This window comes from Chiloscyllium punctatum, chromosome 14, assembly GCF_047496795.1.
Source record: "Chiloscyllium punctatum isolate Juve2018m chromosome 14, sChiPun1.3, whole genome shotgun sequence".
Lineage (NCBI taxonomy): Eukaryota > Metazoa > Chordata > Chondrichthyes > Orectolobiformes > Hemiscylliidae > Chiloscyllium > Chiloscyllium punctatum.
In genome coordinates, this window is record NC_092752.1 from 10,933,410 (window position 1) to 10,956,412 (window position 23,003).

At 40.5% G+C, this 23,003-nt stretch overlaps 1 protein-coding gene across 2 annotated transcripts in view; it reads right to left on the reverse strand.

Annotated features, from left to right (window-relative positions):
• Window positions 1-6,234: 6,234 nt before the first annotated feature.
• The window catches only part of LOC140485590 (multimerin-1-like), a 64,815-nt gene continuing 48,046 nt past the window's right edge, over window positions 6,235-23,003 (reverse strand). For both annotated transcript variants that reach the window (XM_072583868.1, XM_072583867.1), the window contains 2 exons: window positions 13,989-14,135; window positions 6,235-9,613 (listed from right to left, as the gene is read on the reverse strand). In XM_072583868.1, coding sequence (XP_072439969.1) covers window positions 9,192-9,613; window positions 13,989-14,135 — 569 coding nt within the window. In that variant the 3' untranslated portion in view covers window positions 6,235-9,191. The remainder of the gene's footprint in view (window positions 9,614-13,988; window positions 14,136-23,003) is intronic.

Here is a 23,003-nt window from a genome sequence, read left to right on the forward strand (position 1 = left end):
GATTTGAGTTCGAACTCTCATTAGAATGCTGTCGCTGTGTCAATTTCTGTTTTACTCCATGCTGATATCTACATCAAGGATGATGACAGAACAAAATTCACCCTGTAATTTCACACTTCGGACTGGGGTCAGAAAAAGCTTACTGCAGTTATTCAAGAATTACGTAGTGTAGGACATGGAATCACTTAAAATGATTCCACACAATAAAATATGGTCTAACCTCATACCTAGTGCAACCTACTTGACATAATCAAATGTTTACTACCTTCTGATGTCAGCATTAAATACTGACCCAACTGATAATGTTTTAACATCAGTCTCTTCTTGCCAAGGCTAAACTGACCATTTTAAATAACCATGATCTACAGTTTGCAGATGACTGCACTGTCATTGCCCACTCGCGCCAGATTTGCAAGCCTTCAATCTCTTCAAATCTGTGTACAAGGGACTCAGCGTAACCTTGAAATACACCAAAACAAATCTCATAAATCAATTCATGCACAATCAGCCAAATATTTCACTTCCCGTATATGGTGAATATGGAATATTTTGGGCACTTTCCACAATGTGGCAGACAACTCTTCCAAAAGGTCTCCTTTGACAAGGAGATGCAACAACTCACCAGCTTGATCAGTTCAGCCTTGTACAAACCACAGTAGTGGGTAGTTGTCAACAAGTCAACAAAATTCTTTGTGGACAAAGCAGTACCGTGTATTACTGACACATAATAGCAGCAGAGAAATTTTATTCACAATGCCCCCACCACATCCTTTAAATTCAATGGGAGGACCATGAAACAAATACCCATTTCTTGAATCTAGCTCCATTAGTGTTCAGGCCAAACCTCCTTCAAAATCAAATTTGATTGATTGCACATAGCGTCTAGTTGGCTAAAATCCAGCTGTGCTACCAGCTTTAAAAAGGACAAAGAAAAACACTTCAAAAATAATGTGAAACTTTCAACTGTGACAGCATTGACCTTAATGACTGGGATGAGCTTGCCACCCATCATTCAAAATGGTGTCAACCTGTCGATCTTTGAGTCATAATGTCTTAACACAGAGGCCGAATGGCCAGAAAAAGGGAAAAAGAAGCAAAGCCTGAGCTGAATATGGACATCCTACCCAATGTGCCCAAAAGATACAGATCAAGAACGAATATGTTCAGTCACATGAAGACCCATGCCACAAACTCATATTGCTGGGTGGACATCATCTTTGATTCGAGGGATAACCATTGTCAATGATAGGCAACATCAACAAGCAGTGACACCCTGACAAAGGCACATGGGGAGGTGAGAATGATAGTGATAAGCTTCTTCCACCAGCCACTCCAGCGATAACATCTAAAATCTCCCATTTTATACCATATTTTATTTTGCTCCCATCTGCCGGGTTGCAAGAATAACTTGTAGCCAGCTCCACTGTGTTTTGTAGCTGGCGGCTAGGAGATGCATAGACATTGCCAAAAGAGCAGGAGGGAGTAGCTGATCCCCTAAGCATGAACAGCTGAAATTTGACACCTTGTGATGCATTGCATCTGCATTTACAGCATTACTGTGCCATGATAAAAGTACCACATTAAACCAAAGTTTCACTGGCATATGGTAGCATAACATGATGCAAAGGTTCAAATCTTGCTCATATTATTATAATTGTCTCATGCAATCTTATATTAACATACAAATGAACATAAAGGAGACTATATCAGTCATTAACCATACATGTTAAACATGCAGGTTGAGTCTGTGATTAAGAAAGCGAATGCAATGTTGTCTCTTATCTCAAGAGGGTTGGAATTTAAAAGCAGAGATGTACTACTAAGACTTTATAAAGCTCTGGTTAGGCCCCATTTGGAGTACTGTGTCCAGTTTTGGTCCCCACACCTCAGGAAGGACATACTGGCACTGGAACGTGTCCAGCGGAGATTCACACGGATGATCCCTGGAATGACAGGTCTAGCATATGAGGAACGGCTGAGGATACTGGGATTGTATTCGTTGGAGTTTAGAAGATTAAGGGGAGATCTAATAGAAACGTACAAAATAATACATGGCTTTGAAAAGGTGGATGCTAGAAAATTGTTTCTGTTAGGCGAGGAGACTAGGACCCGTGGACACAGCCTTAGAATTAGAGGGGGTCATTTCAGAACGGAAATGCGGAGACATTTCTTCAGCCAGAGAGTGGTGGGCCTGTGGAATTCATTGCCATGGAGTGCAGTGGAAGCCGGGACGCTAAATGTCTTCAAGGCCGAGATTGATAGGTTCTTGTTGTCTAGAGGAATTAAGGGGTACGGGGAGAACGCTGGCAAGTGGAGCTGAAATGCGCATCAGCCATGATTGAATGGCGGAGTGGACTCGATGGGCCGAATGGCCTTACTTCCACTCCTATGTCTTATGGTCTTATGTTTTATTGTATTGTTGAAATCTTGAAATCTGTACCGAACTGACACAACATAGTTATAATTGTAAAATTGCAGCAATTACATGCCAGAGCTTTGCATGCAACTAATTTACAACTAATAACATTAAATAAAATATTCAGGTATCCATAGCTTTTAAGTTCACTAGTTTCTTGAAGTGCAGCTGTCACTTATGTAGTCAGAATAATTACCAGTGGGGTGTTGAGAGAAGGCTATATTATTTCTGTATTCCGACTTAGACATCTTCAGTTGTTATTCAAAGTTACATTGATGTGAATGAAATCTTTATTGAGAACTGACTAACCTGTAAGAGGTTGCGTCGAGACATTAAATTTCTGTGTGTATGTCATCAGTACAGCAGAAACAAGAAAATGTATGCATGGCTATACTGATGTCTATTGTAGCATAATCTCATTTTGAAATGGGGCAAAAAATCTGAGACTCCTATCTGCCCTTGCAGGTGGATTAGAAAGTTCCCACAGCACTATTCTGTATAAGCACAATGAGTTGGAATCATAGAATCAGACAATACAGATGAGGCCCTTTGGCCCATCAAGCCTGTACTACCAAAGTTACACTGATTCTATTCTAGTCCTATCTTCCAGCATTAAGCCCATATTCCTTGAATAGCCAGGTCCCAGTTCAACCTGATATGCTCCAAAAGAAACAACCCAAGCTTATCCAGCTTCTCTTTATAGCTAAGGTGCTCCATCCCAGGCAACATCCTGGTGAATCTCCTCATACCTTCCAGTGCAATCACATCATTCTTATAATGTGAAGAACAGAAATGCACACAGTTCTCCAGCTATGCCCTAACCAAAGTCCAACAGAATTCCAGCATAACCTCCCTACTCTTACAATCTATATTTCGACTGATAAAGGCAAGTTCTTTCTGCTGTTCTAACCATTATATAATCCTCAATTATCATCACAGAAAATAAGCATCAAATCATTTTGGGAACCTATGCACAAATCGGCTGTCACATGTTTCACATTGCCAGCATGGAAATAATGGGCTGGTCATGTCATTCTCATATGACACAATGATATACCATACGATCTTAAGATTGTACCTTCCAAACCCATAACCACTTCCATTTAGAAGGACAAGGACTACAGCTGCGTGGTAGATTACTACCACCTGCATGTTTCCTTTCTAAGCTAGGCAGCATCCGAATTTGTAAATATATTGCTATCCATTCATTGTCACTGGATCAGAATTCTAGAATTCCCCTCCCTGACAACATTATGGGTTGACCATACATGGACTGTTGTGGCTTAAGAAGGCAGCTCGCCACAACCTCTCAAAAGCGACGAGGACTGGCAATAAATGCGGTGCCCAGCTAGTGACATCCACATCCCACGAGTGAACAAAAAAGAACTCACTTCAAAAGTATTTCATTGACTTGGCGCTTCCAGGTGTTGTTGTGAAAGGAGTCTTGTAAATGCTATACTAATAATATCACAGGACTCTTAGACTTCACCGCAGTGTGAAGAAAGTTAGATTTGTTAAATAGACCTGGAAGTAAAAATTAGTCGCCATTATGGTGACCATGTAAATGGCACTAATTATTTAAAAAACTCATCCTTAAAAGAAAGAAATTGTCTGTCCTTTTGCCATGTATCCTGTAAGACTTGAAGCCCACAGTAATGTAAATGCATCCTAATTGCCCTCTGAAACAGCCCAGCAAGGTATTCATTTCAGGGGCAGTTAGGGATGGCAAGGAATGCTGGCTTTGCCAGTGATGCCCTCATTCTGTGAAAGAAAGGATACATTTTTCATTGTCATTTTAGGATTGAAGAATGAGAGCTTGGCTGATTTTCTTGCTTATGAACAGATATAATTTTTTGCTCTAACGGAAATTTTAGTGAAAAGTGATAGATTTATACAATCTAAAAGGAAATGAGAACTGTCTTTTTTTTCTGATTTAAGTGATTACAGTGAACAAAGCACAATTTCTCTTTTGTCATTCAAAGAGGAATTTCACCTTGAACAAAGGAGATAATAGATTTGTCTGATTTTACAGGGAGGTAATTTGCCAGTGAAGTGGGACCAACAGCAGCAACAATAAGCATTTGTTTTTTTTTGTAGAATTAGTGCTACAATGAGATTGCTTTGGATTGAAACCATAAGATTGATTTTTTTTTTGTAAGCACATTTGAACCATGCACCATGTCCTGAGGGTTCGTCCTGAAATCCTAAAATTAAGATCACTTGATGTGATTTGCTTCAGATATTGGTTGAATAAAGACAGATTTAATAACAGGTCCAGATTTTATAAGTTATTGACTCTTGAGTAAAGTGGGAGAAAGCAGTCTATTTTGAATGAGGAATTGAAAGTGGAGTCAGATCTTGATGGATTGTGAAGGTCACACATGTCAATTGTCAAGGAATGGGAGGAATACGATGAAAGAATAAGTTTAGTATTTTTTTTCTGGGGAAACCCAGGACTGCCATTTCAGTCAGATTGACATTGTACCACGATACAGCCACCACTTCTTCTCCAACAAATACACAGAATGTTGGAGAAATTCAGCAAGTCTGTTAGCATCTGTGGAGGAGGGGTGTGTTCTCCCAGTTTATTTAGCAGTCAATAAGCAATAAAATCATAGAGCGGACCATTTTCAAACAATAGTGTACATGTATTTTGCATGTAAGTTTCTCTTTCATCACCATTAATCACCCCCTTGACACTTGCCCTAAGTCTCTACACAAGGAGCACTTGCTCCTTCCCACCTCTGTCAAAAGTATGTATCAAAACGTTTCTCAATACCTTTCAGTTTTGAAGGAGATTTCATTTTGAAATCATTGATTACTCTTGCTTTCACAGTCTTCTTAATTGGGAAGGTGGAGATCATTACCACCTGCATTGTGAACAAAGTTCTTCCTCGTACCCCACTGCATCTCATGCCTGAAACCTCAAATCTCTCTTCCCTGGTCCTTGTACAATTGTTAACAGGAGCAGATTTTTTTTCTACCTTTCCTAAGCCAGTTTATAATTGTTTACTCACTCCAAACCTCCCTTCAATCTCCTTTGCTGCAAGAATAATAGTCTCAGCTTTCTTTTGAATTCTGTGATTTAGGATGTCAGATTTATTTATACTTTAACATTATTTATTTTAGTGTTTGAATTTAAGCTTGTGGCATGTGAGCTTTGATCTATGGTCTGAAGGGAGTTTAATGATTAACTTGTAAGTATTTCTGTAGCCACGGTGATTTTATTTATAAACAGTATGTGAGAGAGTTTCTGGTGTGTCGTAAGTGTTTTCACTGGGAGGGTTTTTATGAACAAAGTTAACAGTTGCACGTTGGGCTTTCAGTTTTGAAGGTCAGAGATTGTTATTTGTATTTTTAATTGCTGAAACTCCCACAGCTTGCAAAAAAAAAGCTTTGGGTTTTAGTTTGGAGCTTTTGTAGAAGTCTTAGCTGAGGATATATGTGTTAAAACAGTTGCTCGTGATGAAAGGAAATGGTTTAGAACTCTTAAGAAACAAGGTGTCCTCAGTGTAAGCAGCTTGAAAGTGATAGAAATGTTTGATTGTACCCCTGAGTGGGTTAATTGAAGCTAAAAAAGTCTAAGGTCAAAAATATGAAGGCTCCAGGAAGAGGCTGTCAGATAGTCAAGATGGGAAATAGAAGCTAACGTTAAAGTCAGGTCTAAAGATATGAAAGAGAAGTGAATTCTCTGGGAGAGCTTTTGGAATTAATGGAATTGTATTTTCCAATAGAATCCCTACAGTGTGGATACAGGCCCTTTGGCCCAACAAGTCCACACTGACCCTCCAAAGAGTAACCCACCCAGACCCGTTCCCCTACATTTACCCCTGATTGATGCACTTCACCTACACATCCCTGAACACTTATGGGCAATTTAGCATGGCCAATTCACCTAACCTGCACACCTTTGGATTGTGGGAGGAAACCCACATAAACACGGGGAGAATGTGCAAACTCCACACAATCAGTCACCCGAGGCTTGAATCAAACCCAGGTCCCTGGCACTGTGAGGCAGCAGTGCTAACCACTGAGCCACTGTGCTGCCCAAATGAATCTAAATCTTTTAACTTGTGTAATCTGCAAATAATTTAGTTAATTCTATTTTATGTTAATTGCTTTCACATAATACACACCTGTTTTATTGTTAAAACCTTATCAGCAATATTGTGTGTTGGTGTTTCAGTGAAAGACCACCTTGTCAAAACTGAGAAGTGACATTTCGACCCAGATTTCAATCTGGGATCTGACGGTAATCTCATCAGCCTGGATCATAACAAGCAAACAAAAGTGAAAATTGAGAAAAATGTATCAGGAGCTGCCGCTTCACCTTTGCCTGCTTTGTAGCGATGCCTAGATAAATTGTATTCCAATGTTTGTTTGAATGAGGGCTGCACTCTTGTTTTTTTTTATTCTTATCAATGAAACAGTTTGGGATAAAAGTGAACTCAAACCCAGTAGATAAAAGCACTACTCAGGAGCATACTAATTTAGACAAAACCTGGTGATACCATTGCCTAAATCCAGTCCGATGGCAAGGTTGACTATAAAACCCCCTTCACAAATTTTCTTTCATGGTGTTTACTCCAAACCTGATTATTCATGATCGTAATTGTTACAAAGTTCATTCACATAGTGTTCAATTTGAATTAGTCCATTGGTAGTCCACAATACCCATGCAGTAATATTTTAAGAACTTCAGAACAGAAGGCTCCACTACTGATGATCAATAATAATGACCTGGATTTTATGCAGGAGTGGTGTCCCATCAAGCAGTCAGAAGGTAGGGACAAGTTCACCCTTGGAAGCCACAACTAGACTTTTACGATCCTCAGGTGAAATGTCCCAAGACCCACAAGCTGTTGGTTAATCTGAGTGCTTGGAACCTGTTAGCCTCAACAGCATCATCAGAAACAGTTACCACCTTGGGGAATATAAGCTGTACCCAGAGACAGCACAAAGTAGGAAGCCTGGAGTGCAGGTTAGTGGGGTCAGGGCTTGCTGGGGTCAATTGTACAGATCTGGGAAATCTATGGGTGCTGGCTTGGAGTGGGGTTGGAACTGATCGTAAGGTTGGGATTTTCTTCCAGCCTGAGCAGTCTTTACCAGCAGGTGGGTGCAGTGAGGCCTCTGTGAGCCATAGGGTACCCCATCATGGAGTACTTCCCCTCTCACCAAACCCAAGTCCTCAGGGACTCTCCTTACCTTTACTGGGTGGCCTTCCTGGTGCTGAAGTGCCCATCAGCCATTGGCGGTATTTCACTTCCAGTTCCAGGAAGAAGTTTTTAAGTGGCCTTTAATTGGCCACAAGAGTCTCGACTGGTCTAGGAGGGGCAGGCTGACCACCACCTGTACCACTGCTGCTAAAGTATCAATGGAGTGGGAAGACAATGGGTACAAGCATCCTCTTGCCATCCCACATAATTATATGCCCCCATTCTTTGCTCCAGCCTCTTCCTGGGAGGAATGCAGGATGATATTCCAGCACGTAGCTTTCAACACAAGGAATTTTCAACTGGAATCAGTGTGATCACCAATCAATGGTTTCAGTCCAGTATCTTGGCAACATGCTTTCATTTTCCAATAGCCTTAAGTGGTGATCAATTATTGTGCATTTAATCTCAGCATTTACTATACTGGTGGGTCATATGATATGCTGTGTGCTCTCCCCATTTATTTGATTTCTGTTTGGTTTCTGCCAAGCAAGGCTCTGGTTAGACCATGTTTAGAATTACTGTCAGCAGTTCTGGGTACAGCACATACTGAAGGATATTAGATTAGATTAGATTAGATTACTTACAGTGTGGAAACAGGCCCTTCGGCCCAACAAGTCCACACCACCCCGCCGAAGCGCAACCCACCCATACCCCTACATCTACCTATTACCTAACACTATGGGCAATTTAGCATGGCCAATTCACCTGATCTGCACATCTTTGGACTGTGGGAGGAAACCAGAGCACCCGGAGGAAACCCACGCAGACACGGGGAGAACGTGCAAACTCCACACAGTCAGTCGCCTGAGGCGGGAATTGAACCCGGGTCTCTGGCGCTGTGAGGCAGCAGTGCTAACCACTGTGCCACCGTGCTGCCCACGAGGAGAGCCCATATTGTCCGCCTTGGAGTAAGTGCAGTGTAGATTTGCCTGATTGATACCTGGATTCTGAGAGTTACGAGGAGAGATTGGACAGACTAGGGTTATTTATGTCCAGTTCTGAGAACACATTGGAAAGAGTGCAGAAGCAATTTACAAGAATGGCTCCAAGGATGAGAAGTTTCAGTTCTGAAGATGGATTGAAGAAGATGGGACTGTTCCCCTTGGAGAAGAAGGAAGCAAAGAAGACATCTAATTGATGTTTTCAAAGTCATGAGTGGGTTTAATAGAGTAGATAAAGAGAAACCGTTCTTGCTCCTAAAAGGATCAAGAACCAGATTTGAAGCAATTTACAAAAAGACCAAATGCGATGCGTGAATAACCTTTATAACAGTGAATAGTTAGGGTATGAAATGTAATTCATGAAAATATGGTGAAGGCAAGTTCAATTGAGGTATTAATTAATGTCTTTCAGTATCTGGTGCCATCAATTATTTCTCAGGGTACAGCAAGGGTTAAAAAAAAATCATTGAATATTACTAATAGATTTGGATTCTCCTCGAAGTAGAGAAATACGTTACAAAATCACTTTAGACATGCAATAGTACAAGATACCCTTGGTGTCTGTTTTATTGATTTCTCAGAGTTTATATATCATCCTGCATATATGTTCTGTTTCTTTTAAGTACGGTACAACAGATAGCCACCAAATGTCGTCACGGGTGGAAACTTTGCTGGAATTGAGCCAGATGTTAATCTTAACCAAACTCTTTGCCCGTAGTTTAGTTCCAGCATTGCGTCACCTGTCACAACTCTGTTGGCAGAGGCATCATTGTTCATATCTTTCGACTGAAAAGCGAGTTTATCCACCCCATCAACCACTAGGTATCCAGCCAAGTGTGGGCTGGAAGACTCAATATTGTATTCAAAAACATACACACCAAGATAAGGAATCAAAAACTTTCCACTTCCTGGTGCATATCCAGCACCATAGTTGACATAGAGATGGTTAAACTTGATTGGACCCGCTGTTTTCATCTCATAGGTATGTGCTACAAAGAATGTCACCATCGGAGCATATCTGTAGGATCCTTTTGAGAAATCTAAGAAAGAATTCAAAGGAAAATCAGATGAAAAGTTTGAGAACAAGAAAAAAAACTGTCCAAGTCATCAAATGTTTCATTATCTGCTGTTATTGTTGCATTAAGCTGTTAAAAGGAATAAGCATTAGCTATGGTAATCATCAATATTTCCAACAGGGAATTCAGAAGGAACCCCTTTACCAGTTGGCCTTCACTATCACATGGGTTAAGGTGAGTCAAAAAGTTGCCTTTCAGGAAAAACTTGCAAAAGACAAAAGGAAGTAAGGAGGAGAAAGGAAGGCTGAAAGATTAGATGGAGAAGGGTTTGAGGAGGTTCTTGTGGAAGATAACTGCTACTTGGGCTCAGCTGGGCTGATGGGCTGTTTCTGAGCTATAAATTCCACTGACATTTAAATTTTAGCAATTTTGGTCTTCTGAATCTAAGTGCTAACTTAACTAAAGGTAACATAGTTAAGGGGGAAGTTAATCATTGTGAACAGCATTATGTGAAAGGAAAGAATGTATATTTCACACAAAATACAGTCACATTTAACCTCAACATCTCTCTGTTATATAAGAGAAACTTTACAATATGAGTAAAAAGGCGCATTGCTTGAGCAGAAGAGGACTTTGTTTTTTCTTGTGACTCCAACTTTAAAGGGGTAAACAAATGCAGATTTGACATTTTTCTTACACTGGATTCAAATTAGTATCTCAGCTTTGGAATATGGCCTGATTCTTGCTTGGCACCAAATCAGCCTGCTCTGCACATTCCTATTTATCACTTCACTTAAATAAGATACAGGTAAGAAAGAGCCTTTAAATATGGCTTAATCCTTTGTTAAAGCAAAATAATTTCACTTTGATTCTTTTGACAAAAGTTTAAAGTGATATCATTGCAAAGGAAAACACAAGGCAGATTCTGCAACTCCTGCCAATTTATCCACAACATGATTGAATTTTACATCCAAGAACTAAGGCTATTATTTTGAACTTAAATAAGGACAACTATGTTGTAATGAAAGCTTAAATGAATTAGCTGGTACTGGGCTTGAAAATAAATCAATAGAGAAGTAGTGGCAGGCATTTAATAGATGTTTCAGAACAGGTCTATTACTACATAAAGAAAAAAATTCAGAGGGAGAACTCATCATCCACAGTTAATTAAAATGACAAAAGCAGGTAATTATACAAAGGTGAGGGGCAGATCAGATAAATAGTCAGAATATAAAAATTGTCAAAAGTACTAACAACTGAAACCGTGGAAGAAATTAGACAATGAAAGGAAGCTAGCTTAAAATGTAAAAACAAATAGCAAGAGTTTCTGTAGGTATAGAAGGGTTCTGAAGAAGGGTCATTGGATTTGAAATGTCAAGACTGATTTATCTCCACAGATGTTGCCAGAACTGTTATGTTTCTCGAGCAATTTCATGGCTTTTGTTTCAGATTACCAGCACCTACAGCTCTTTGTTTTATTAAAGAGTTACTGGAGTCAGATGGAAATGTAGAATCTGAAACACAGACAGATCAGCCATGTGCATATTGAAAGGCACAGCAGGCTTGTAGAGTTGAATGGTCTATTTCGACTCCTAAATCATCCATTTAGAAAATATGTTTTGTTTAAAAGTGTGAGACTGGAAGGTAATGTTTGGCACTTGACAGAATTCCAGCTTCCAGTTCAGAAGGTTATGAGTTTAAGTACCACTCCAGGATTTGAGCATCTAATCTATGTTGACACTTCAGTGAAGTATGGAAGGATTACTGCTTTCTTCTGAATGAAATGCTAAACTAAAGCCCTCTGTACATGCTCAGGGAAACATAAATGATCCCATGGCTCTTGTTGAAAAGCAGGGATTTGTCCCAGTGACCTGAAAACCACTCATCCCTCAATCAATATCACCAATAACAGATAAACTGGGTCATTTATCTCTTTTGTTGTTTGTGGGACTTCGGCTTGTACATCAGCTGCAATTTTGCTGCCATCACAGTGACTGCACCCCACAAGTAAAGCTGTTTAGGATGTGTTCAACAGTGTAGAGACTGTGTACAAATGCAAGCATTTCTTTCTTATGTTAAAGGCTTGTGGCATGTTATTGACTGTCAAGAAATAAATGGGCCACTATTGTGAAAACCTCTGAGCTAATGTCTTGAATCCAATCAATATATTTCTTCTAAGAATCTGACTAAGCCTTTTCATCTTTTGAAGTTTGGTCATGAGCAATTCTGGGCTTAGAATCTCTTCATATACAATTGAGTACAATCATTGAATACTCATGCTGTCCAAATGTTCAAGAAATCCTACATTTTTCAAATCTGAGTAGTAGATGGTCATTAAATCATAGAATCCTTACAATGTGGAATAAGGCTATTCAGCTGTTTGAGAGACCCAGACCCAGACCCAGACCCAGACCCAGACCCAGACCCAGACCCAGACCCAGACCCAGACCCAGACCCAGACCCAGACCCAGACCCAGACCCAGACCCAGACCCAGACCCAGACCCAGACCCAGACCCAGACCCAGACCCAGACCCAGACCCAGACCCAGACCCAGACCCAGACCCAGACCCAGACCCCTGCATTCTCCATGGCTAATCCACCTAACCGCGCACACCTTTGGACTGTGGGAGGAAACTGGAGCACCCATAAGAAACCCATGCCGACCCAAGGAGAATGTGCAAACCTGTGTCCCTGGCACTGTGAGGCAGCAGTGCGAACCATTGAGTCACCATGCCGGATTTTAGTCCTTAAATGTTGAGATATTGTTGCATATATTCTAATTTAAGAAGGAGCAACTTGGAAAATCCTCAAATTATTTCGGTTCTCAATACTGCTGAGGGCGATGGTTTCTCTGTGGAATACAGAGTTCATGTTACTCAAGGTGTATCACTTGTGCTGAGAGGTAGTAAGTTTAAGAAAGCAATAGTGACATGGAATTCTTTAAGTGGGGCAGGGGGTGGCAGTCAGCATGTGAATCAGAATAATGCCAAGAGTATGGGGTTTGATCACCTCTCCAGCTGAGGCACACTTGAGTCCTGACTACTCAGCACACTCATAGTAAGATATCATGGCATTATGATGCTTCAAGAAAACAAAAACAACAAGGATTTGCCTTTTGACAGAGAACTGGTAGATGTTAACTTACTAAATGTTTCTTTTTGGAAGGGATGGGTAGAGAGAATCCGAATATAAATACTGAAAACGAAGTTCAGAATCAGCAAAGTCAATGTCACTAACTGAGTTAAACACCGAGAATAATTTACTTTTGGGTCTAAATTAGATGCTGAATTAATTGAGTGTCTAAAATTTTGTGATTTGGAGGTGCTGATGTTGGGCTGGAGTGTATAACGGTAAAAATCACACAATGCCAGGCTATAGTCCAACAGGTTTATTTGGAAACACTAGCTTTCGAAGCGCTGCTCCTTCATCAGGTGGTTGTGGAGGATAAGATCATAGGACACAGAATTTATAACAAAAGTTTACAGTGTGATGTAACTGAAATTATATAATGAAAAAGACCTGGATTGTTTGTTAAGTCTCCCATCTTTTAGAATGATCATGTTGGTTTCAGTTCTTTCATATGTAAATCCCAGAACTTTCTTAAAGTTACATTCTCAAGTGCACTTTAACAATAGATGCCATGTTGGCCCAGATAATGCATTGAAAGTGTGGGGTGCCCTGTGTGAGGCTGTCTGTGCCCCAATGTTCAGACTGATTCTAATCTAAAGAAGGGATTAATAGAATCTTACATGGATTCATTTGGTTTTTTGATCAAAATAAAACAGAATCAAATCCTAGCTGAGCTACATCCAATGTGATAGAATCAGTTTGTAGTGCTAGAAATGTTGGTTGTGATATAATGTTTTTGTACTGAAACAGTTGGCTTATTGAAACCGTACAAAAACATTAGAATATGGGAAATTGGAGAAGGAATTAACTGTTTCGCCTCTAAAGCCTATTCTGCCATTCATTTCGATCCTGATTGATCTACTTCAGTGCCATTTTCCCACATTAACTCCATATCCCCTGATGTTGTTAATATCTAGAAGGCTAAACTTTTTCTATCATGAACATGCTCAATGACCATATTCCCAAGACCTCCTGGCATAGAGAATTTTAAACATTCATCATCCTCTGAGTGAAGAAATTATTTCATATCTGCGTCCTAAATGGACTGTCTAATATTTTAACATTACCTCTCAACTTTTCAATTTGTTGAGATCTCATTGATGGGTTCTATTGATGCAACAGCCCACTGGACTATTAGGAGCAAAGAAAGAACTCATTTTGGTCAACTTACTTGGATATTTCATTTGTTAAAGCCGTTGCTTTCTCTGTGGATCTGGCATTGTCCACTGTGCAGGAAAAATATACAGAAAGAAAATTAAAGAATCTCACCTGTCTTCAAGGCATTTTCATCCAGTAGCTTTTCATCACAGGTAGGACCACCAAATGGGGGACGGCAAGCACATACAAAGCCTTTTCTTTGGTTAATACATGTTCCACCATTTTGGCATGGGCTACTCTTACAGCTGGTGGATTCCACTGCAAATACAGATGCCAAGAATCAATATAAAATAGCTGAGAATTTTACAGTACTCTCTCTTCAGCACAAGAACATTTTGGGAGCCTTTGGCCACCTCAAAATGAGTTGTGTTTGTCTGACTGGATGAACCTTGTCCTCTGATGTAGCCATCAACTTAATTGAATCTGCCAATCATCAGCCCCTACCATTGCTATGTACCAACTTTCACTTTTTCGAATAAAACAATAAATGTCAAGGAAAGAATTCAGAAAAGATTTACAAGGATGTTGCCAGGGTTGGAGGATTTGAGCTAGAGGGAGAGGCTGAATAGGCTGGGGCTGTTTTCCCTGGGGCGTCAGAGGCTGAGGGGTGACCTTCTAGAGGTTTATGAAATCATGAGGGGCATAGATAGGGTAAATAGACAAGGTCTTTTCCCTGGGATGGGGGAGTCAAGAATTAGAGGGCATACGGTGAGAGGGGAAAGATATAAAAGAGACTTAAGGGGCAACTTTTTCACACAGAGGGAGGAGCATGTGTGGAATGGGCTGCCAGAGGAAGTGATGGAGCTGGTACAATTGCAACATTTAAAAGGCATCTGGATGGGTATGTGAATAGGAAGGGTTTGGAGGGATATGGGCCAAGTGCTGGCAGGTGGGACTAAATTGGATTGGGATATCTGGTCGGCATGGACGAGTTGGACTGAAGGGTCTGTTTCTATGCTGTACATCTCTATGACTATGATTCTAGTTGTAAACCCAATGGACCAAAACCTGATTTTTGAACTTGTCCAACCCAGTCCAACACTGGTACTTCTACATCATTAGTATGTACTCAATGGCTATGTGTGCCATGGATGGGAAACATCAGTTAATATGATAGCAGAGTATAGCTGTTAGCAAGTTTGTGAGAAGATTATTTCAAGATGATGTTTTTCAAAACTGTTGCAGCATCCCCTATGCACATCCACCCCTTGTCCAGTGACTCTTTACTTTTGAACTGTTCATGCTTATATCCAAGTTCCACCACAGACTCATCCCTCCCTATTTCTGTAAACTTCTTAAGTAATCTCTGAGCTCCTCCAGTTCTCTGGAATCGTTCTCATCCCAATACTCATCCTGGACCATAAGCTCTGAAATTCCCTTCCTAAATCTTTCCAGCCATTTATCTCCTTTCCTCCAAACCTGATTACCTTGATTTTGGACACTCATCCAATTATTTATTTAATATGTGGCTCAATGGCAAATTTTGCTTGATGAAGCTTTTCTGAAGTGCCTTGGGGAGCTTTATTATGTGAAATATGCTATGAAAATATATGTTGTTGTTTTGTGGAACACCTGAGTTGCAAATCTTCCATACTCTAATGTCACTCAACATTAGTCACTGCTTCCGTAGAAACACAGAAGGAGGATATTTGACAGAAGAAGGAGCAGGAGGAGGATATTTGACCCAATGAGCCTGATCTGCCATTCAATATGATTATGTATGATCCTTTATCTCAACACCATACTTGCACTCTTTCCCCAAAACCCTTCATACCCTTAGCTTTTAGAAACCTACTTATTTCTTTCTCAATTATAATCAGTGATCTCCACAGCCTTCTGTGATACAGAATTCCATAGAGGCGGCACGGTGGCTCAGCAATTAGCACTGCTGCCTCACAGTGCTAGGGACCCGGGTTCAATTCCCGCCTCGGGCAACTGCCTGTGTGGAGTTTGCACATTCTCCCCGTGTCTGTGTGGGTCCCCTTTGGGTGCTCCGGTTTCCTCCCACAGTCCAAAGATGTGCAGGTCAGGTGAATTGGCCATACTAAATTGCCCATAGTGCTGGGCGTAGGGGAATGGATCTGGGTGGTTTGCTCTTCAGAGGATCGGTGTGGACTTGTTGGGCTGAAGGGCCTGTTTCCACACTGTAGGGAATCTAATCTAATTATGGATGGCTCAGTGGTTAGCACTGCTATCTCACAGTGCCAGGGTCCTGGGTTTGATTCCCGCCTGTCTGTGTGGAGTTTGCTCATTCTCCCTGTGTCTGCGTGGGTTTCCTCCGGGTGCTCTGGTTTCCTCCCACAATCCAAAGATGTGCAGGTCAGGTGAATTGGCCATGCTAAAATTTCCCACAGTGTTAGGTGGTTAGTCAGGGGTAAATATAGGGTAGGGGAATGGGTTTGGATGGGTTTCTCTTCAGAGGGGTGGTGTGGACTTGTTGGGCCGAAGGGCCTGTTTCCACACTGTAGAGAATCTAATCCAATCTAATTTAAAAATAAAAGATTTACCAGCCTGTGAACAAAGACATTTCTCCTTATCCCAGTCTGAAATGTCCTGCCATGTAGCCTAAATCCACAACCCCCTTTCCTTGGCAGCATAATCCATTTTGTCACGAAATCAGACCTTTGGTCTCAAATCGTAACATCTTTCCCTGTGTTCTTAAAAACATTTTAAAAGAAGTCTAACTTCCTTTCACTTCTGAAAAGTGGACATCAGCCTGTAATTTTCACACACATTCTCTCTGCACAGTTGCTGCTTGACTTGATGGGTATTTCAAGCACACTCTGTTCTAGCTTCAGATTTGTTGCGAACATCTTGCTGACTTTGTGAACGTCTGGAGTGATGTTCTATAGCTGTGTTCAAATCCCAGCATGGTAACTGAGAGGATTCAGGTTCAGTTAATTGATAAATTTGGAATTAAAGTCTTGTTTCACTAATAAAGGCCATGAGCCCACTGAATTGTTGTAAAAATCTATTTGATTCACAAATGGCCCTTAGAAGAGGCAATGTGTCTAAGTTACTGCAGAGCCATGGAAATGTGTGTTATCTAACTCCTCACCAGGGAACCAGGGAAGAAACCATCATGAACAGCAGCAGCTGAAGGAGGCAACTCACCATTATCTTCACAAGGGCAAGAGAGGAAGAGGCTAAACATTTTGGCCTTGCCAGTGATGCTTACAATCCAAGAACAATTGAAGAAGAAATGCTTTTGCTTGAAAATTTCAAGCAAATTTTGAAAAGTAAAAGTGGAATTAAAAAGCCACAAACTAACAGACTGTTGCAAACAACTGACTGCTTCACAAATATTCAGCTAATGCGTGACTCAAGTTTTACACCATTGTGCTTGAGTCCAGCAGTTCAAGAAGGCGGCCCAGTACCAGCATCTAAGGGCAGCTATGGTTAAAAATGAATTCAGACATTGCAAACAATGTTCAGACATAAAGAACGAGTTGTTATAACATCTGCCTACATTCAGCCAGGATGACCCCATCGTCTATGCTTAAGCTACCACTCTTCACTGAATACTTGAACAGTCACTTTATTGATAAGGAAACCTGGTTCCAGAGGTAATTACAATGGGAGGAGGCTTATGTGCAACGGAACTGACAAAATAAGTGAGTTGAACTGCATGGTAAGTTATGTGCTATAGATTCAGCGTTGTTCTGGGGAATAATTATGTTCCTGTTTACAAAGTTCTTCAAGGCCTCATTTATTAAATTTCTGAAAGTTATTTTAATGCTATACTTTCTGCAGAACTATTGGTGGCATAGTCTTCAGCCACTAAATGGAAATTTATTTTAAGCCTTCCTACCTTGTCATATCCCTTCCAATTTTTTAAACCCACCCTCGTACCTTGACATGCGATTATACTGTTACTCACATCACCTAACTCGCTTTTTTCCTGTTTACTAACATCCAAACTCTGACTTCTAATAAAATCTATCAAGTTCTGTGGCATCTACAGCAGAGAAGAAGAAAGAAAGACTTGCATTTAAACAACACCTTTCATTTCTTACAGGTGTAACTAAATGCTTTACAAACAATGAAGTACTTTTGAAGTGCAGCCACTACTTAATGGAAGAATTGCGGCACCCAATTTGTACATAGTAAGCTCCTACTAAAAATAGTACAATAATAGCCCAGGTGAGCAGATGTTTGTGATATTGAATATTGATAAAGACCCTCTGGTCGTCTTCATAATAATGCCACATGATCTTTCAAATCTACCTGAGAGGGCAGACAAGTCCTTAGTTCAACAACTTGTCTGAAAAATAGCACCACCAAAAATAGCATCACTCCTTAATACTTCCTCAGTCTTGATTTCAGTGCTCCAGGCCTTGAGTGGAACATGATTCCACAGCCTTTGAACTCTAAGACAAGCCATAGCCCACAAAAGGACAGAGAGACAGGTTGCCTTCCTTAAGAATCATATTGTTCCTCCACATTATGTTTCTCCTGGTGTGAAGTACTATCATTAACAAATCCACGGTTACCTTCACTGCCAACATGCATCCCTTCCCTGAAGACACTACCACCCATCTCCCTTCTCCAGCCTCCATCACACCCTGAGAGGACAACATAAGCAAAGTTGGAACAACCGGTTGTCCTTAATTGAACATGAAAGGCAGAGACAACCAATTGTGAATGTGCCTCCAAGAAGATTGGGTCTGAGTGTGCACTGCAGAACTTTGCAGAATTAGGACCCAAAAATGATTCCGAGCTTGAAGCCAATCTAGCAGCTGATTATTTCATTCTTTGTATTTATACTCCACAGATCAGTACTAGCTGCAGATATGATCAATACTGAGCACATTGTAATGAAATCATTTATACCAGCTGCCTTTCTCTTCGAGAGAGTTACAGGTGACAATTTATTACCACAATTATAATCTGACAAGGTTTTAATACTAAGGCTGCTGCAATATCGAGAAGCTCTTCAGTATCTCTCCTGTGATGGATCAGTGTGCTAACATCTGGATTCAAAGGAAGGTCAGTTCCTTATAAACTTCACACAATAACATTGCATTGCCAGCTTCTAATAACATTGCAGCTGTGATTTCAAGGAGGATACGTGACAGTCAATCCATCTCATAGGGAGAATTGAGAGCAGGTAAGTGTTCTTTTCCTCCCACCCATTCCCCATGAAAAAGATTTGCAAACAGATCTGTCAGACAGAAAGAAGGAGAAATGAAAGCAGTCTGATAGATTTTAATCTTTGCTGCCTGGGTGGTAATCTAGCAGAGCAGATTGCCCACCTTTTGGAGAACACACCCAATTTTCATCGCACTGATTGCATGCTTGATCAGAAGAATACACACAAGTCAGTGTCAGTTTAGCCTTTAATGGACATTGTAGATGGTAAAATAGTGTGAGCACGTTCAACCAATATCTTGCAATTGTTTGCACTGATAATACCTGTCAAGACCTCAGGTTTCCATTTGCTGAGGCTCAGAACCCTGAAATTTCTTTCCAAACTTTCTTTGAGTCTCAATTTAATACTTGGACTTATGCTTTTGGTCACCAATCCCAGAGTCTGTTTCCTTGACTCTGCATTAATTTTTTACCTAATTATGCTGCTGTGTTTATTTTGTTAAATGTGTTATATTAATGCAACTTGTTGACATTACTGGAAATAAATGCCCCCTTTCCAAGTTTCTTTTTAAAAAAGAAACTACACAGTTTATTTAACATTACAAAATCTCGTCCAACCAGAGAAACAGGAAGTGTGGTCTTCATAGGAACACAAGGAGGTCGTGTAGCCTCTTTAACATGTTCCCCTGTTCAATGAAATCATGGCTGATTTTTGACTCAATTGCTTGTACCTCCATTTGCTCCACATCCTTTAAATAACAAAACACTATCAGCCTCTGTTTTAAAATTAACAACTGATTTTGCCTCCAGCCAGAGACACCCAATCTGCTGAAACTGGTTCTCCCAATCTAACTGTTGCTGCTCTTAAAATCTTGCAAACTTTGGTCAAATCATCACTTAACCTTGAAAGTTTCAGTGACCCCAACTCCAGTTTGAGTAATACTTTCCCAAAGTTTAACTGGAGGCATCCAGATATCATTGTGGTGAAAATACACTGCACTCCCTCTAAGGAAATATGGCTTTTCTAATGTGGGGTGCCTAGAACTGTCCACAGTGATTCCAACCATGGTCATCCCAGGGCTTTGTTTAGATAAATGAGTGACTTCTATAACTTTTAATCTAATTTTCTGTATCCATAAAGGTTAGTGTTACATCAGCCTCATTTCTTTGCATCTTGGACACACTGCCCAAGACTGTTTCAACCAAGGATACTGATAATTACATCTAATTCCCTTTTCCTGTACTAACCTATTTTATGAATCATTCACCCGAAACTGCTGGTGAATTGAGATTTTTTCATGAGATCACATAGCAGGACTTTGTATTATTCAGACAAGTGTATGTGTGTGCTTCTATTAAGGCATTTGTCACAGACTGCATTTCAATCACTCCCACTTTTCTGATAGCAAGTACAAATCTTAGCTGTATTTTATCTTAAAGGGAACTGCCTGCTGTTTGACACTAATGCTGTTTGCACAGCAAATGAATGACTCTGCCTGAATGCAAGGATAATTTTAAAGTTGATTTCTTGCACACGCAATCAATAAGAGAATTTTCTTCAATTGGGAAATTTCATTGGGTAAGCAGTTCTGGGACCCTGGGTTCAAATCCTGCCATGGTTGAATTTGAATCCAATAAATATCTGGAATTAAGAATCTAACGATAACCATTAATCCATTTTCGATTGTCAAAAAACTCATCTGGGTCACTAATGCCCTTTAGGGAAGTAAACTACCATCCTTACCTGGTCTGGCCTACATGGGACTCCAGACCCACAGCAATGTGATTGACTTGTAACTGCCCTCTGGGCAATTAGGGTTGGGCAATAAATGCTGCCTAGCTAGCGATGCCCTCATCCCATGAATGAATAACCAAAAAAGTATACACTTGAGGGAAATATGTGGTGGATTTTGTGAGTTGCTGCTCTTTGTGTGTGCATCAAACTATTTCAGTTTCAGGTCTTTATAGACCAGAGTAAGGAAACACAAATACTGCAAGACAGAATATTTCTGACATTACAAAATATCATCTTTTGGGTGAGACGTTAAACCATGTATCTGCCTACCATCTCAGGTGGATGGAAAAACTGCCATGACACTATTTGAAGAGGAGTACTCCTGTCTATCCTCACTACATTTTACCCATTAACCCCCAAAATCATTAAAACTGATGGTGTCCACAAATTGGCTGCCACATTTCCCACAGCAGTGATTATAGTTCCAGAGTGCTTTAATGCTGTAAAGCACTTCAGATTTTGAAAGACACCATATAAATGCTCGTCCCTCTCTAAAGTATCATTCATTGTGACTTATTTGTCAAGAAGATTGTTTGAGTTCACCCATCATCTTACACGTATTTTGGTAATATTCTTTCAAGTCTAATTGAACTTTGGAACACTGCTTGATCAAACAGCTTGCCTTTCACTATTCCTGCCATTATACTTCAGTTGGAAGTATATTATAACAATTGGCATGAGGCTGGTAATATCCCAGTTTCCCTTCTCTTTCCTCACTTTCAAATCCCTCAAAGGCTTTGCCCTCCTCACTTCAGTAGTCTCCTCCAATTCTACAACCTCCCAAGTTTTTGTACACCTCCAATTCTGACTTTCTGAGTGGTGGGAATGGGTAGTAGGGAGAGGTCTAGTTTAGGATCTAATTACAGAACTACAGGTTCCTACACTGCATCTCCAGAAGAAGGTGATTGCCTTGGGAAGAATACAGCATACTTTTGCTGGATTGTCCATCTGTGCTCCTGTCTTCCTTGCCAAGGGTTAGGCTACATGGATTTCCATTACATTTTGTCTGTGTTTGTGGGTGAAGTAATGCAATGGTTCAATTATTGCCTTCTGCAGGATGCCTGACCAGAAAACTCTCCCTTCAGCCATCAAATGATTTACAGATGGAAATTCGACCTATTTGGACACATTACAAATCACCTTCCATGGTCAACAAGACAAGTGACATTTGGAAATCCCCATCCCAAAATACTGCTGATGTTGCAGGTCAGCTGAAAACACCAGAGCTGAGATTGATAGAATTTTGTCAGATAGAGGTAGTCAGGGATCAGAACCAAAGCAGGTTGATGATTAAAGTGTACTGTTCAATGAGATGGAAATGTGTCTGCTTAGATTCCAGAGCCCTGGTCTTAATGTACATTGAGAATTTTGGTTTACTGGGAGGATGAGTTTCATCCTCAACAAGTCTGGTCCGGTTTTCTGTCAGAGGACAAGAAACATTGGTCCCCCAAAGAAACTTCCTATAATGCTCAAGCATTCCACCTTCTGGCTAGTCAGAGAAAATCATTAGTGGTGTTCAAGACGGTATTGTCAGACTGGGATACTCTGTTGAAGAAGGATAGATATAGATAGAGATGTACAGCACGGAAACAGACTCTTTGGTTCAACTCATCCATGGCGACCAGATATCCCAAACTAATCTAGTCCCAATAACTAGAGTCCAAGGCAGTATATTCCTTTTGAGGTGATGGGAAAGTCTAGCAGGTTTGGTTAAGGAAAAGAAGGAAGACATGTCAGGTATTGACAGCAGGTTTCGAGTGAATCCTTAGAAAAGTATATAGGCAGTAGGAATATACTTAAGAGGAAAATCAGAGGGCTAAAAAGGGACATGAGATAGCTTTGGTAAATAGGATTAAGGAGAATCCAAAGGGTTTTTACAAATATATGAAGTACAAAAGGGTAACTAGGGGGCGAATAGGGCCCCTCAAAGATCAGCAAGGCAGTCTTTGTGTGGAGCCACAGGAAATGGGGGAAATACTAAAAGTGTATTTTGCATCAGTTTTTACTGTGGAAAAGGACATGGAAGATATAGAATGTTGGGAAATAGATGGTGACATCTTGAAAAATGTCCATGTTACAGAGGAGGAGATGATGGATGTCTTGAAATGCATAAAAGTGGATAAATTCCCAGGATCTGATCAGGTGTACCCTAGACCTCTGTGGGCAGTTAGGGAAGTGATTGCTGAGCCCCTTTCTGAAATAGTTGTATCATCCATAGTCACAGGTGAGGTGCCAGAAGA